General features: G+C 39.3%; 1 protein-coding gene across 2 annotated transcripts in view; it reads right to left on the bottom strand.

The window, feature by feature from the left end:
* The window catches only part of FNIP2 (folliculin interacting protein 2), an 80,142-nt gene extending 65,312 nt beyond the window's left edge, over positions 1–14,830 (bottom strand). Inside the window, exon 1 of one of the 2 annotated variants that reach the window (XM_088132712.1) lies at positions 14,402–14,830. In XM_088132712.1, the coding sequence (XP_087988838.1) occupies positions 14,402–14,514 (113 nt within the window). In that variant the 5' untranslated portion in view covers positions 14,515–14,830. Of the gene's footprint in view, positions 1–9,711; positions 9,779–14,401 lie in introns of those variants that run through there. The other variant, XM_088132713.1, reaches the window with a different exon arrangement.
* Between the last annotated feature and the right edge of the window lie 3,547 nt (positions 14,831–18,377).

The following is an 18,377-nucleotide window of genomic DNA, read 5'->3' on the forward strand; positions in this document are numbered from 1 at the left end:
TTCCCCATTCTGAAATAACATGTCTAATTCAATGACATTTTTCAAAATACAAAATTCTAATTCAGCCTTATCCAAACTGGTACCCTCAAATGTGATGACTGAGGAGTTATGTGAGTTGAAGTGCAATAATTCTGGAGAGTGTCAAGCTGGAGAAGATAGCTCAAGGGTACAATACCCCCTTTTATAGCTGCATTTCTAAATACACTTAGGGTGCATCATGCCACGGAATGTATTAGGACTTCCAACTAAAATGTCTATGTGATTGTGCTGCAAAAAGAGTTAAGATGTCTATCAATTTATATAAGTAACCATGCACATAGGAATTTTGTATTCCGTGACCCCAAAAGGACAAGAATATTTCTTTTAGGTTCAAAGTCTGTCATATAGTACTCCCTTATGTCTTATCACTCCATGTTCTATTTCTTCAGATCTGTTAACTCCAATACTCCTCCACAGAAAGCAGACAACATGGGAATGATGCCATATTAAACTTGTTACGGGGATTTGTTCTGAACATAATTAACCTCTTGCAACACTCACTTTTAGTGGAAAAGGCCAATTGAAAACTATAACCAGGAGAATCAGAACCCAATACTATTCTCTACTCAGCCCAGAGAATTCATTAATACATTTCAAAACAGAATCAAGCCAACCTTATTTACCTTTAATCATACTATTTGCCCTTGTGTTTTTAATTTTCCCTCATGATTATACACATTTTTTTATGCCCATTTGCCCTCAGTCATGTCTTTCTCACTGTATCATTTATCACATTGTGCTAATTTTTCCAATTTTCTAAAAGAAAGTTTTACAATTTTCATATCTAATTTAGAAAAAAAAACATGCTTTATACACAAAATATCCCCATCTTAAATACAAGCTGGTTTGTCTTAAGCCATAATTTGTTTAATCATGATTTATGCTGTAAGACACATTTGTTACATCCGTTAAATCTGCATACTATGGTAAGCAAAATCCACATTAAGGTTGAATGTGATGTACAAATCCAGGCTTAGCATTGCCTAAGCCTCAATAAAATAAATTTACAACTTTCTTTTCTTTTACCGGCAATGGAGTATTGCCAAATACTTAATAAAGTGTTCACTCACATATGGCTTTATTTTACACAGATAGAATCTCTAAGCATGGCAACATGGCCTGAAGAATGATTTGCAATCAACTGCCAAATGAATGAGCTCATTTACTGAAGCCAGCATTATTGTTAACAACTAGAAATCTTGCACAGCAGCAATAAAACATCCATTTAACTGAAAATGCTACAAAGAACAGGAATGAAGTATTCAAGCTGAAGTTATTTAGTGCTTGAGCTTATCATGTCTTGAACTGTTTTTTATACAATGTTTTATTTAGCAAATTTACTGCAGAGTCTTTCAAAAGTATTCTGAGGTTTCACTTACCTTATTTATTTATTTATTATTCAGGCTTACATCCCACTTTAATTGCAACCTACCCATATCAAAGATTAAAACAGTAAATAACACGAATACATAATAAAGTTATTAATCCTACTGAACTGAATAATCACAAACTGCAAGGAATTACATCTACTTCACTCCCTGAAAGCTTTTTGGAGTAACAGGTTTTAATGGCCTTCCTAAATCCTGATAGGATTGAACCTGCTCTAATCCTGACAGGAATGTTGTTCTATAGGATGAGTCAGCAATGGAGGAGACCCCCAGATGGCATCAGCCCTATGAGGTACACCAGATCAGGAAAGCAACTCCAAAGGAAGATTAGAAGTATCACTGAAATAGTCTATAATAACAGAATCTTAAAAGTCTGATTGTGTTTTTCCTCCCCTCCCTCTTATAAACTAGTGAGTCAGGGAGGAGTCAGTCTGAGTCCCTTCTTAATACTAATGATCCTCACTTAATGACAATAGTTGGAATCAGAATTTCCATTGCTAAGCGATATGGTCACAAAATGGATCATGTGACTGCATCACTTAGCGATGGCAATCCTGGCAGTCCCTGTTGCCATAGTTAAGTGAGGATTGCAGGTCGTTAAGTGAGGACCTCACGTGACCATGACTTGCGACTTCCTAATGGCTTCCCACAAGCAAAGTCAATGGGGAAGCCAGCAAGAAGTAGCAAATCCCAGGCAGTTTGCAAGCAGGCCAGCGGGTGGGTGAGTGTATGGAGTGCAGCTAAGCAACGGGTTGCTGCCGTGGGGCAAGTGTGGCCAGGGGGTGCTGCAGAGTGTGAGAGGGTGTACAGGTGGCTGTTGTGGTGCAGCATGAGCATGGCCAGGAGGAGGGAGTGCTGCAGCCAAGCACAAGTGCAGCCAGACATACATGCACTATGGAGTGCTAGCAGGGAGGTCGTGCAGCCCATTGCAAGCATAGCCAGACATATATGTATTATGGAGTGTTAGTGGGGGTGCTGCTGCTGCAGGCAGGCATGCATTACAGAGTACAAGATCCCCAGAATCTTGTACTCTATAGCCGAGCTTCTCAGGAGAAAAAGCAGTGGGAGTGGGAGTGGGAGCAACTTACAGGAATGACTTGCAGCCTTCTTTGCTGGCTTCCCCACTGATTTTCCCCTTCATGGATCACTGCCTTGTCGTGGCGAAGGGGCTTGCGTAACTCAGTGAAGCCATGAGCTATACTGTGCAGGGCCACCCAAGACGGACAGGTCATGACAGAGAGTTCTGACAAAATGTGGTCCACTGGAGAAGGAAATGGCAACCCACTCCAGTATCCTTGCCAAGAAAACCCCATGGACAATGTTAAAAGGCTAAAAGATATGACGCCGGAAGATGAGCCCCTCAGGTCGGAAGGTGTCCAATATGCTACTGGGGAAGAGCGGAGGGCAATTTCAAGTAGCTCCAGAAAGAGTGAAGCGGCTGGGCCAAAGCCGAAAGGACGTTCAGCTGTGGATGTATCTGGAAGCGAAAAGAAAGTCCGATGCTGTAAAGAACAATATTGTATAGGTACCTGGAATGTAAGATCTATGAACCAAGGCAAGCTGGATGTGGTCAAACATGAGATGACAAGATTGAACATCGACATCTTGGGAATCAGTGAACTGAAATGGACGGGAATGGGTGAATTTAATTCGGGTGACCATTATATCTACTACTGTGGGCAAGAAACCCTTAGAAGAAATGGAGTTGCACTCATAGTCAATAAGAGAGTGGGAAAGGCAGTAATGGGGTACAACCTCAAAAACGACAGAATGATTTCAGTGCGTATCCAAGGCAAACCATTCAATATCACAGTCATCCAAGTCTATGCCCCAACCACTGATGCTGAAGAAGCTGAAGTTGACCGCTTCTATGAAGACCTACAACACCTTCTAGAACTAGCACCAAAAAGATGTCCTTTTCATCATAGGGGATTGGAATGCTAAAGTAGGAAGTCAAGGAGTAATCGGAATAACAGGCAAGTTTGGCCTTGGAGTACAAAATGAAGCAGGGCAAAGGCTAATAGAGTTCTGTCAAGAGAACAAGCTAGTCATAGCAAACACTCTTTTCCAACAACACAAGAGACGACTCTACACATGGACATCACCAGATGGTCAATACCGAAACCAGATTGATTATATACTTTGCAGCCAAAGATGGAGAAGCTCTATACAGACAGCAAAAACAAGACCAGGAGCTGACTGTGGCTCAGATCATGAGCTTCTTACTGCAAAATTTAGGCTTAAATTGAAGAATGTAGGGAAAACCACTAGACCACTCAGGTATGACTTAGATCATATTCCTTGTGAGTACACAGTGAAGGTGATGAATAGATTTAGAGGATTAGATTTGGTAGACAGAGTGCCTGAAGAACTATGGACGGAGGTCCGTAACATTGTACAGGAGGCAGCAACTAAAACCATCCCAAAGAAAAAGAAATGCAAGAAAGCAAAATGGCTGTCTGATGAGGCTTTACAAATAGCTGTGGAAAGAAGGAATGCGAAAAGCAAGGGTGAAAGGGAAAGATATAAGCAACTGAATGCAGATTTCCAGAGAATAGCAAGGAGAGATAAGAAGGCCTTCTTAAATGAACAATGCAAAGAAATTGAGGAAAACAATAGAATGGGGAAGACTAGAGATCTCTACAAGAAAATTGGAGATATGAAAGGAACGTTTAGTGCAAAGATGGGCATGATAAAGGACAAAAAAGGCAGGGACCTAACAGAAGCAGAAGAGATTAAGAAGAGGTGGCAAGAATACACAGAAGAACTATACAAGAAAGATCTTAATGTCCCTGATGTCCATGCTGGTGTGGTCACTGACCTTGAGCCAGACATCCTAGAGAGTGAAGTCAAGTGGGCCTTAGGAAGCATTGCTAACAACAAAGCTAGTGGAGATGACAGTATTCCAGCTGAGTTATTTAAAATACTAAAAGATGATGGTGTTAAAGTGCTGCACTCAATATGCCAGCAAGTTTGGAAAACGCAACAGTGGCCACGGGATTGGAAAAGGTCAGTTTATGTTCCAATTCCAAAGAAGGGCAACGCCAAAGAATGCTCAAACTATCGCACAGTTGCACTCATTTCACATGCTAGCAAGGTTATGCTCAAAATCCTACAAGCTAGGCTTCAGCAATACATGAACCGAGAACTACCGGATGTACAAGCTGGGTTTCGAAGAGGCAGAGGAACTAGAGATCAAATCGCCAACATTCACTGGATCATGGAGAAAGCACGAGAGTTCCAGAAAAATATCTACTTCTGCTTCATTGACTATGCAAAAGCCTTTGATTGTGTGGATCACAACAAACTGTGGCAAATTCTTAAAGAGATGGGAGTACCAGACCACCTTACCTGTCTCCTGAGAAATCTGTATGCGGGCCAAGAAGCAACAGTTAGAACCGGTCATGGAACAACCAATTGGTTCAAAATAGGGAAAGGTGTACGACAAGGCTGTATACTGTCACCCTGCTTATTTAACCTATATGCAGAGTACATCATGAGAAATGCCAGGCTGGAAGAATCACAAGCCGGAATCAAGATTGCAGGGAGAATCATCAACAACCTCAGATATGCGGACGATACCACCCTAATGGCAGAAAGTGAAGAAGAACTAAAGAGCCTCTTGATGAGGGTGAAAGAGGAGAGTGCAAAAGCTGGCTTGAAACTCAACATTAAAAAAACTAAGATCATGGCATCTGGACCCATCAATTCCTGGCAAATAGAAGGGGTAGAAATGGAAGCAGTAACAGACTTCATTTATTTGGGCTCCAAGATCACCGCAGACGGAGACTGCAGCCATGAAATTAAAAGACGCTTGCTCCTTGGGAGGAAAGCTATGGCAAGCCTAGATAGCATATTAAAAAGCAGAGACGTCACCTTGCCGACAAAGATCCGCATAGTCAAAGCTATGGTTTTTCCAGTAGTAATGTATGGCTGTGAGAGCTGGACCATAAAAAGGCCGAGCGCCGAAGAATTGATGCCTTTGAACTGTGGTGCTGGAGAAGACTCTTGAGAGTCCCCTGGACTGCTAGGAGGTCAAACCAGTCAATCTTAAAGGAAATCAACCCTGATTGCTCATTGGAAGGATCGATAATGAAGCTCAAGCTCAGATATTTTGGTCACCTAATGCGAAGAGAGATCTCTTTGGAGAAGACCCTGATGCTGGGAAAGATTGAAGGCAAAAGGAGAAGAGGACGGCAGAGGATGAGATGGTTAGATAGCATCACTGAAGCAATGAGCATGAAACTGAGCAAACTCAGGGAGGCAGTGAAGGACAGGAAGGCCTGGCGCAATATGGTTCATGGGGTCACGAAGAGTCGGACACGACTTAACGACTAAACAACAACAACAACCACTGATTTTGCTTGTGGGAAGCCAGTACAGAGGGTCATAAATGGTGATCCAATGACTGTGGGACACTGCAACCATCGTAAGGGCGAGCGATTGCCAAGTGCCCAGATTGCGATCATGTGACCGTGAGGGTGCTGGGATGGCCGGAACTTCAAGGACTGGTTGTAAGTACCATTCAGTCATCTCCGTCGTAATTTTAAATGGTTCCTGAACAAATGGTTGTTTAACCGAGGACTACTTGTCTCCCTTCCCAGAAAAGTTTCTGTCCTTTTTCTCTGCATAACAGTTTCTGAATATTTGCTTCAAGGCCATCTCCCTGGCTCTCTAGTAACACTCAGAGTAGGAATCTGAAGACAGCACCTCTTCCTGAGAGTCACTGAGATTCAGGCAGTATACAAATTTAATAAATCTCCTTCCTCCTCCTCCTCCTCCTCCTCCTCCTCTTCTCCTCCTCCTCTTCCTCCTTGGTTTGGCAGATCCACTGAAAGGAGGCAATCCTGAAGAGATACTCAGGTCCTAAATCCAATTGGGAAGTGACTATGGTGTGAGTGACTGCGAACAAGGCACCCCAGTCCAAGAACGAGCACAACTGGTGCACAAGATGAATTTGTGTAAAGGCCCACCTGACCATGGCTGCCACTCACTCTTTCAGCAGAAACTGTGAGTCCAGGAGGACCTCAAATTGCATACCAACTCAGCCCAGGGGACTGCTATCCTGTACAGAGTCACAGATGTCATCTTTCCTGACCCCAGGTGGCCAAAAAGCCACAACCACTCTCTTTCTAGAGTTGATTCACAGACGGGTTCTCCCCATCCAGGCCTTTACAGCCTCCAGACTCTGGAAAAGCACCTGAACAGCATTACATGCCTGGCATGGGGTAGAGTTATATAATTCGATATCATCAGCCTACTGAACTACAAACAGCTCTCTGCTTATTTACAGCATTTTTAGGAGTTTGCAAAAACAAAAGTTTAAATAGAGAACTCAGAGATCTACAGCAAATACGAGGAGAGCACGTGGCACTTGAGGAAGGAAGCATAGGAAGAGAGTTAGTTATCCTTAAACCAAAAGGCAATTACCAGAATGAACTGAATCCTGCTTTAATTCCAAATGCAAGGCTCAGAACCAGCAAACCATGCAGCAGACAAACATCCCTTTCCTTTTAGACACAAAACTATCACATTTACAGTCAACTATTGTATAGAAGTAAACTTTGGACTCAATTTTATCTGGATGAGAGCTTGGGTATCTGAATGTTCAGGACAACATAGAACTTCTCTGAGGAAATGACTCAAAAGTGGTCCAAAGATAGGGGGAAGATAACATTAGTCCTAGAAATGTAGGCTCAGCACCAACCAGAAGCAGTTATAGGAAAAGATATGAAAGATATCTGGGAAAAGATGAACCGTATGTGCCCCCACAATTTAACCTAATGCTAATTCTTCCCATATCAAATAATCTGCAGAGAAAAAGCAGATACTATTTTATATTCCCACTTCTACTGGCTCTAGTATAAACAAAAATTGAGCCCTGCACACAAGGCCTTCAAAATTAAAACAAAAACAAAACTGGATTGTGAAATTTTAAATACATAGTCACTAAAATGATGTTTAAAATGAGACTAGTAAATGTCTTCCTTTTTCATGCAAAAGAAAGTATGTTCTCTTTGGTATAGTGAAAGAAGCACAGAAATTCATAAAGTACACTTATGTTTTCCACATGAGAATAATTGTTCCATATGTATATTTACACTAGAGCAGGAATTCACCATTACACTGATTGGAGTTCAGCCACTTGAAAGAAATCCAGCAAATTCCTCATGCTAGTAGTAAAACTGAAAACAATCTTCTAATTTAAATGCAAACAACAGAGAATGTCCAAAAATTAAAACCATTCCAAATGGGTAAGGAAAACTCAAACAGTAGTAGACTTCATTCAGCTAGTGAAATTATGAGACATGTTCTAACTCAGTCCACTGCGTTCAACCCTGTCTGGATGGCTGGCAGAGCTTCTTCATAGTTTTTGACAGGGGCCTTTCTCTGTTCTATCTCAGAGTTGAACTGGGATATTTTTATATCAAAGTGATTCAACACTGAACTATAGGTCTTCTCAGCTGAAGGAAACACACACAAACATACCACACACACACACATATACAGGTAGTCCTTGCTTACCGACCATTTGTTCAGCAACTATTCAAAGTTATGACGATGCTGAAAAAAAAAAACTTTACAGCCCATTTACAACCATTTACGACCCTCGCAGTGTCCCTCAGTCATGTGATCGCCATTACAGTCAATATGTGTTGTCCTGTGCCTGACCTGTGGTTTTTTTTTCTTTATTTCCCCCCTTGCAGAAAAGAGAAATTGGAGAGAGGGATTGCAAGAAAGTAAGTTGCTTGCTCTTCTACACATTGAAAGCAATGCAATCATGCCAGCAGCCTGGGTCTGGGAGCTGCAGATGCACTACTCAAACAGCTTACGATAGTCTCTTGAAATCTCTTTCTCTCCACTCTCTCTGCTCTGTAAGGGGGGGGGGGAGGAAGCAAGTGATTTCTGTAGGCAATCACCTTTCCTAACCCTTTTCCCCTCTCCTTAAAGAGCAGAGATTAGAGAGAAAGAGATTTCAAGAGAGTAAGCCATTTGCTCTTCTATACATCCAGAGAATCATGATCGTGCCAGCAGTGGAAAAGGGTCAGGCAAAGGAGTTGTGTAGTTCACAGTTATATAGTCTGGAGTTACATAGTTTGCAGTTAGATTGGTGATGAAAAAGTAACTTTGTGACCAATCCTTGCATTTACGACCTTCGTAGATCTGTAAAGCAAAGGAAAGCTGAAGTAACATCATAAGCACAGTCATCATTTTACTTAGCAACTGCTTTGCTTAACTACTAAGTTTCCAGTCCCAATTGTGGTTGCTAAACAAGGACCACCTGTACAAAGCTGGTTATTCCATCATGCTTTGGTGGCAGGGCTGCTGTGACTATTCATGGATTTCATTACAGGTAGTCCTCATTGAACGACCACTCATACAGCAACCAAACTTATGGCACTGAAAGAGGGGGACTTACAATGGGTCCTCATAGTTGTGGCCACTACAGTGTCCCTGTGGTCATGTGATCATGATTCAGGCACTTGGCAACTGGCTTACAATTACACCACCACAGGGTGCTGCAGTCACATGATCTCTATTTGTGACCTTCAATACTGGCTTCCAAAAAACAAAGTCAAAGAGGAAGCTGACAGGAGGTCACAAATGTTGATTATGTGGCCATGGGGTGCTGCGACTAGGATTCACCTAATGACATCAACTGGGACTGCTGCAACTGCCGTTGTAAGTTGGCATGGTGGCGTGACATCACACTTTACAACTGTGCCACTTAGCTACAGAGTTGCCAGTCCCAATTACCATAATTAACCAAGGACTACCTGTAATTGGTTCTGCTTTATTTGAATATTTTGATTCCTAGTCCATATATTGTGTATTATTATTTATTTTATTTATTAAATTTATATAATTGCCCATCTCACAAACAGTGACTCTGAGCAGTGTATAGCAGATTTTTAATTCTGATTGACTGTAATTTACAATGTTATATTTATTTTGTCTATTTTACCTGCTTTAATCCAAGTTACAGATCTAGGGAATTATATGCTGCTTAGAGGTGGTTGATTAGAGTGGTGAATAAGCCCTGTAAATAAATAAATATGGGTGCCATGATATTAGAAGCACATGAACATCCATTACCATGTACAAAAAGCAAGTTTTTCAAATGCTCCAAGGTGAAATTTTAGGTGTTAAAAAATACATGTTGATTACAACTCACATTTCTCCTTTATTATTTTCCATACTTTTTCTTCACATACTCATCAGTGATCTACCCATGCAACTTTTGTGGTCTTTGAAATTAAATACCTGAGGATGTATCACTTACCATAAGGTCATGAAGTCTGGGTTACAGAAAGCAGAGTTAGCTTGAAGCATTTATATTTCGTATTATCCCCCACACAATATACCTGTAACTATAAAGATATGTTCCTTTTGTCAATCTTTTCATTTGATATTAAAAGACATTCCATTTTAATTGAAGATATGGAAGCTATCCCTAAAAACCTAAATAAAATTTGAAATGACAAATTGAGGAATTAAATATTTCATTTGCTAAGTATACTGCATTCTTGTCAGAAACTGAAAACTTAGAGCATATTTGGATCATCTCACTCTGTTTCCAGTATTTTTATAAATACTAGCAAAGAACTACAGTGAAAAAAAAAATCTGGTTTATGTGCTTTACAACCTTCTATAAATGAGAATACACATCAGAAAACAAAATGCCAGATATAAAATAAAGCCAATGTATGTCACTGTTTCTTTTACACTACAGATAATCCATACTTTCCAAGTTTTATATCTGACAATCTACACCATAACCAGCTGGACTGGTTTGATTACCAACTTATAAGGAACTAAAGGAATTTATGTTGCTATGCCCTTCCCTTCCTTTCACCATAAGCAAAAATATATATTAGCTACATAACAATATAGGATGCCTCAATACAAGGTCCAGCTAAACAGGTCTCAAGTTGCCATATAGCTCATCCAGGGAAGATATAGGTCACAACCTTGACAAACTGTCTGCATTCAACCTCAGAAGACAGAATTTATAAAGAATAGAGCATCCCAAATAATGTATATAGCATTTTTGAAGTTGGCTTAAATTCCAGTCTCTCACTTTAGAAGGTGGTATTGAGAATCAAAGGAATAGCTTGTATAAGTAGTTGTGTAGGAAATGATGTCACCACAGTTCAGAAAGGATATTGTAAATCTACAGTAGATGCAGAAAAGAGCAAACAAAATAATGAGTATGCTCAAGTAGCTCTTTGCAAAAAATCATACAGCAAAACAGGCTAGTGATAGGACAAAGACCACTCTGGACAGAAAACTGAATTACAACAATAACAAAAGTATTAAAATCATGCAAGACATAGAAAACTTGTATACTGAGATGTTTTTATCCCTCTATCATAGTATTAGAACTTTAATAATCCATTAAAGCTACAGTAGATGCAGAAAAGAGCAAACAAAATAATGAGTATGCTCATTATTGGAGATTTAAGATATATAGATGCACTATGCATAGTTAACTTTGGGACTAGCCATCACCAGATGCAGTGATTTCACTACTATAATTTCAATAGTTTAAAAAGGAACTAAGCAAATCTGTAGATGGGTGTTTATTACCTCTAGAACAAAAGGCAGTATGATCTGCTGCGTGCTGCAGAGAAGAGACATTTATCATCTACTCATGAGCTTCCCTGATGCATCCGATCCACATTGCAATATAGAACACAGGACCAGACAGACCTTTGGCCTGATCTAACAATGCAATTCTCCATTCTTCTGACAGCCTCACACTAAATGACATAGAAAAAAAGCAAGTGTACAGACACTGCAGAAAGAATCTGCACAGCTGACTTAAATAAGAAGGCTGGGAAACTTCATTGTAATCAAATGGAATCAAATCTAGTATTATAATGCTCAGGAGGAGCCAAGAGGACAGGGCTTTCCAAAACATGAGACTGCTGAGGAACAGCAATGTTAATTCAGGACAATTCATATTAATAAACAAGGGTAATATATGGTTTCTTTGTTAATCTCCTCTGAGAGCTTATTTGGCTGAAAATATATTGAATAACTGAACAGAATTAATTTACTAACACCCAAAGGTCATAATTTATTCTCCTTTTTTTAGAATTATTCAACATTTCAAAAGGACACAATCTGGCAAATGGATCACAAGACATAACAGTCAGAATGAGTGGAATAGGATGTCATGTGAAAATGTGCTGTCTACACATGTGATGTCATCACTCTGGCCTTGACCACTTTTTTCACAAAGGAAATGAATAACCAATTTCTGAACCATTTATTCAGCAAATACAAGGGAAAAGGGAACAGCAAATACAGAGAAATGTCATAGGTTAGTGAAAATGACAAGTCTGGTTTGCATGTATAATGAACCAGAATTCTGGCTTTTTATGAACAAGCAAGCATGTCAATTATACCTGACTGTTCCTGCCAACGAAAGCAACTGAATAAACTAGGAAATCCCTGTGATTTATCATTATGTCTGAACCAGGAGCCCTGGCTTGTGTTCTTTTTAACAAATCAAGATCATACATCAGAATTTGTTCTTAGCTTAGATTCCAGCCCATTAACAAAGAATCATGCTTAATATCCTGGCTTGTACATAACAAACCATGAATGCTAGCTTCCTAATTGTTCATCCATTTCAGCTTGCAACAGGAACCAAGCAGAACTAGGCTACTGTATCTGCAACAACATTCTTGTTTGCTCCTTCAAAATGAGCCATAATTCTAATGAATGGTAGTTTGCCATGCCATGTAAACTGGGCTACAATATGAAAACAATACAGCCAAGATAATTGTTTAAACTTGTTATGTATATGAAGTCATTCAAAACCAGTACAGAATATAGAAACTGCATGTGTTCTAAAAACAGAAATACCTCAATAATACTCAGAAGTTATAATGAAGATTGAAGATTCCATTCTCCCATTCCTAAAATGCACAAAGCTCTGCCACACAAAACTTCAGCATCCAAAAGCTATTGTGAACAGCAATGGCCACTAATAAATTCCTGTGTTGATTCCACATGTGGTCCAATGAACATACATGGTTGGCATACCTTAATGTTAGACTATAACTGATTCATTTGGCTATGCAATTTCTAATACAGAAAGGCTAACTTCCAGCTTCTCAGTCAAATTTGCTCCTCTTTTTATTAGACTCCAAAGTGCATACACTTCTAATTAAGCAACAGTCTTCTTACTTTGATAGTTGTGTTCAATATTAGAACCCAATCCTTTTAAACAAAAATCTTCATCTGGTTGTCCCATGCTTTTTTTTCCAGCAACCTAGTTTAAGTGAAAAAAAAAAAGTTCCTTTGTTTCTGCTAGTGTTAAACTACTGGGAACAACATCAGATAGCTCCACTAGTCTATTTTCTGTCTACCTCTGGCTTATGCAGCCCAATAATGTTTACTGCTTTGTTCCTAAATCTCATTTGGTTTATGTGTAAGCACCTGTAAGGAGAATGTAGACTTATGCCACATAGTTTTAATATAGGCTAGAAGACAAAAACTGAATTATGCTGCTTCTTTTTTGATATTGGTATTCCTGATATGTACATTTGTGTCATGTATATGTGTGTGCATGTATATATATATAGAAGGACAGTATAAATCATTTGCTCTATAGGATTCTTTTAACATGTTAGTTCCAGTAAGTACAGCTTTGCACAAATGCAATATAAAAATACAGACTTTGTTACTATTATCTAATCCTATCCATCACTCTTACATGCCATTTTTATCCCACACCCTTCCCTGTTTTCATTTATAATAAATGAAAGTAGAAGATAAAAACAGATGATAGAGTCAAAACATCTCAATGTTTAAAAGTAATCTCACAATAGAAAACATGCACATATAAGAAATGAATCAGGAAATCCACCTTATCTTTTTTTCAAAAATATATTAAGAACTTTATATAAGCCTGCATATCTCACTATTCACTGAAGCTACAACCTTAAGCATAATTGCACAGGAGAATATTCTAGTAACTATAGTGGGGCATATATTCAGAAACATATATAGGAATGGTTGTAAAACACAGTAATCACATAGCAGTATTACCACAAGACAATTATAATCTTATCCCCATACATCTTCTTGGATTCCAGAGATGGTCACATGTTCTTCCCCTGCTGTCCCTCTCCTTTGCTTTCTCACCTCAAAGATGAGCAGAGTTTAGAAGCAGGATGAAGTCTCATGCTTGTTCATCACATCACACTGCTTTGAATCAGGCCAGCCATCCCCATCTTCCAGATGTCCTCCAGATATACTGAGCTCCTGTTATCCCCAGCCAGCATAATCATTGGCCAGGGTCAGTGCTCCAGAGTGGGGAAAGTTGTATTAAGTATTTGTTACCTGAAGTTCAATGCAGCCCAAATCCAGTTTGAAGCACAGTCTTATGTATATCTATTAAGCAATCCTGTTGAATTAAATGACTTTTCAGATGTATTTATAAGACTGTAGTTAAGCACTTTAAAAGATAGGAGATGCCCTAATACTGGAAAAGTACATTGCATTCCAAAGACAGAATGTTGGCTCACCATATTATCCATGAGGACAGGATATTAGGAAATAGTTTCTGAACATGTGCAACATGTCTTAACCATTTAGGAGCCGTTAAAAAAACCAAAACCCTAAACCAACCAGATTTTTCCTGAAGTGTGGTACTGTACTCCCTTAAACCAAAACAACCAGCAGGAAAATATAGCATGCAAGAAAGATCTCCTTTCTCATCCTTAGACTTTGGGTTAGAATTTAGGCCAGTTTATCAAAACCCGTTACGCACTTCTAATAATAAAAGTAAGACTATGAAGATCACGGAGGGGCTGCATAGGATAAAAAGAACTAGATGTAGATGAGAAAAAGTACTCCCTACACACTCCCGGGTCTCAGGTCTCGGGCAGCGGGTGTCCTATCAGAATGACCAACACACCAAGGAAGACTCAAGAGTAACGACTGCATTTCCTCACCTGAAGGTTGAGCATTCCTTGGACAGTCTAAAAGGGGAAGAGGTCGAGCCGCCGCTACTAATACGGCCACCGCCCCTTTTGTTAAACAGCTTCTGGAGCAGCGTCGGAGCCATGCTACTGCGCTTCCTCCTGAGCTGAGCGGAGTATGGGAGTGGAATCAGGGCACGCCAGCGACAGATCACGCAGCCAGCCGCAGTCAAGAGTTCCTATCTCTGCACCTTCAGTAGTAGCCCCCATGCCAGCTGCAGGCTGGACATCCAGACTTGCGCTAAGCAGCGCTTAATTCATTCTCTTTCGGAGCAGGCGCCTCCCTCTTTTCCCACACTGGCATTAATGGAGCCGATCAGTCATATGACTGAGGAAAAAGCCGAAAGTGTTTGTTCAGTCTCGCGCGTACCGCACATACAGCGCCCCCCATCTTTCTCCACTGGCTGCGGCCTCGGAGCTCGGCGGCTCAATCTTGGAATCTTTCCGAACGCGCAACGCCCGCCCCGCGTTTGTTACTGGAGTGGTAAGCTTTGCTCAAGCCGGGCGCAAAGTTTCGAGAGCTACTCTTAAAGGAATACGAGCGCCTTTGTTGGCTTTTCTTATTAAAAAAAAAAAGTTACGGAGTACCTCGAAAGGGACAGAAAATTATGCCAAAATATTTATTTAATATTAAATAATTTAAATATTTTGCAGTAATGAGTCGTTATCACAGCATAACTGGGAGTGGCTCGCTCGAATCTTTACTTTATACTTTAAAAAAGGGCTTAAATGTGTAACAATCCGTTTCATTGATGCTGATTCCCTTCCTAAATCCCATCTTGGTTAGGACGTATTAGAACAAGAACTATTATATCCATGTGAATTAATGTAAACTGATTTGGATTGATGAGTTTTCAGTAAAGTCAATGGAATTTTCAAATAAACTACAAGGAAAGGATAGAACTGAAACTGAAACAGGGCTATCAGATGTGGGCTGCAAACTATGATTGCATGATAGCAGCAGAAAAATCTAATCCTTTGCTGTCACCTAGTGATGGTCAGGATTTTAGAGCCCAAGTCTGGTAGCTTTAATTTGAAGGGGGGAAAAAAAGGCCTTTTCTGCAATATTTTCATTGTTAATTTTTCTGCTTACCTTTATATTATCCAAATATTCTTAAAAATAAAAACAAAAAATCAACCACACTGATAAGGAAAATAGATTAGAAGTTTCTTAGCACTCACTCCAGAGTAAACAATAGCTTAGAATTGCTTTGTTAGCACTAAGTAACCCATCACTCCTCCACTTAGCTTCCTTTCCCATTCCTCTCCTAAATTCTTCCTGTCTGCTGCAATGTCTCCTGGGATTTATAGAACTATGCCTCACCCCTTTTTTCCTTACATAGAAACAATGATAAACCAACTTTAGGATTAGAAAATATAAGAATTCCAAAGATAAAATAAATTCACAAACACATGTAGAGGATCCCATCCAAAACTGCATAGACTTAATACAAAATTTAAAGGGCATCCAACACATCTTCATCTTCTAGTTGGCATCTCTTGGGTTAAGTTCAGAACTTTCAGCTTTTTCACTGAACTGCTCTCTAGTCCCTGCTATGACGCGGGAGCCTCAGCATTCTGACATGTAGTGGTCATCACCTCAGCAGTAGAAGGGACTATCACTTCACTGTATTCCACTGTATTCCAATTTCCAGTGGAAACCTTTTCAGATGCTTGACATTTCTAATTAAAGCAGTACTATTTTTGGTGTTAACTATTTCAAAGGAAAACTCAGAAATTTTCTGAATAATAACTTAGTGAACTGGCTGAAGTTTGTCACCAGCCAGATGTTAGCAACATATACCATCTCCAACTTTAAATCTGTACTGTTTTAACCATATGCATGGAATCAGCTACAACTCCATTCAGAGTCAAATATGATATTTCTCTGGAGTCATTAGGTACACAAATCTAAAACCACTTTGCCTTGAAAGGATTAAATCAGTATATGTTCCTCCCCATCCAGAACCTGTGGATGGTTGAAGCACAGGTATGAGTTGTATGTGACTTTTTAATACTTGTTAACACATAAACATTAAATGTTCTACAGCGCACACACATCCCAAAGACGGATGAATGATGGCCCCTTGGAAGATTATAGTTATAGAACTAGCAACAAAGGAAGCATAGGCTGGGGGACATCTTCATTAGCTTTAAGCCACTAAACAAAGAAGTATCCTGGATGGAATATGGCAAAGTGGAAAAATAAAAATTGCTATTCAAAAGTATTTGATTTCAACTTGAGTGACCCAACAGTGAGCTTTGAAACTCATTCTTGATTGTATTAGAACATGATCAACAGTATTGATAAGACTGATCAGCCAGATATCTCCCTACAAGTATGCTCGTCACATCTAGATAAGCAATACAGTTTTAATTTAGATTGTTATTTAATTCTAACCCAGAAATAACATATTAACGTTTAAATATAACATGAGGATGAGACTCTTTTCTTAAATGACATCTCTTGACTTAAGTCAAAGTGCCATTTCTGATCAATCTCTTTCCAGAGTCAGGATGGAAGAATTTATTTTTTTAAAATATAGAGTACAGGTCTTATACTTAAATCTAATTTTTAAATCCATCTTGGACAGAACATTAAGTGCAGCAGCAGGGCACTTCCAGAAGGCCAGCCGTTCTATTGCCCAAATTACCTGTACCCTATATTTAGGGTACAGGACCCAAAAAAAAAAAAAAAATAGGAACAAACATTTTCACTTTCTTGTGAGTCTGAAGTATTTGCATACAACCATTACCAACCATAATTTGCCCTTTGTGGCCACATAGACTGTCTCATGTAAGACATTGTTATAATAAACTTCCACTTTTATAGTACCTCTTGTAAATGAAACTTTGACTTTCACATGTCACCGTGTGACTCCAATAAAAGAAAGTTGGGACCAAGCAACAACACTGACTGATCATGGGTGTGCTCAATTCACTTTGCAAATAGATCTGTTTCCACAATCGGTAATAACTTTATTTTCTCCAAATTTAAATATATGTATTTAAAAAAAAAAACACAATCCCACACAAAGCAGAGCTTCTTTCTCATTCTTAATTTACCTTTTGATTAATAATCAGAGTAATTAATCCTAATTTTAAAATATATTGGCTTGAAAGTAATACGATGAGTCAGTACTACCAGCAAAAATCCCTTTTTTGAAACACTTTTGCTGTCTGCAAGGTTACAGAGGATTGCAAAGGTGATCAAGGTATAATGGTGAAGAGTTGAAAAACTCTCAGAACCCAGGAACCCCACTGGTCCTGGGATGTGTTGTCCGGGCTGGCAGAGAATCAAGCCACTCTTAATTCATTTTCACAACATTCTAATGAGAACTCGAGTATATAATTTGCTCTCTACTCTATCTACACACACACTCAGAAATGATTGAGTTAGGATGCTTTACAGCTTCAGCCAATCTAATACTGTTTTAGCTTGCTCTTGACCACTTAGGGCTGAACTGTAACTTAAACCGTATATGCATTTATAAACTATCAAATGGATATACAAATAAGGATGCAGTTCTATGCACAATTATCCAGGTTACATCCTACTGAATTCAGTGAAAGTTATTTTTGAAAATTTATATATAACATATGTATAAATTGTATTGCTTAAACTTGCCAACCCATTCTGATCTTTCAGTCCACATTATTATACCTGGGAACTTTACCTTAAAACTATCTGAAGGATCACAAAATAGACCTGCTGGATCAAGCCAAAGCCCCTTTAATCCAGCATCGCATTTCTCACAGTAGCTACCCAGATACCTCTGGTTTGCTTGCAATTAGGAAAGAGAGATGTATCCATATCCAGCTGTTATTCTCCTGTGACTAGTATTTGGAGGCATGATCTCCCAACTCAGAGATAACATTAAGTCTTCAAGATCATAGCCTTCGTAGATCTGTCTTTCATACATATATCTAACACTGTACAGTAAATTGT

This window comes from Python bivittatus, unplaced genomic scaffold (assembly GCF_059951505.1).
Source record: "Python bivittatus isolate LINGU-HERP-01145 unplaced genomic scaffold, Pbiv_v1 ctg000070_np1212, whole genome shotgun sequence".
In the NCBI taxonomy this organism is placed as follows: domain Eukaryota; kingdom Metazoa; phylum Chordata; class Lepidosauria; order Squamata; family Pythonidae; genus Python; species Python bivittatus.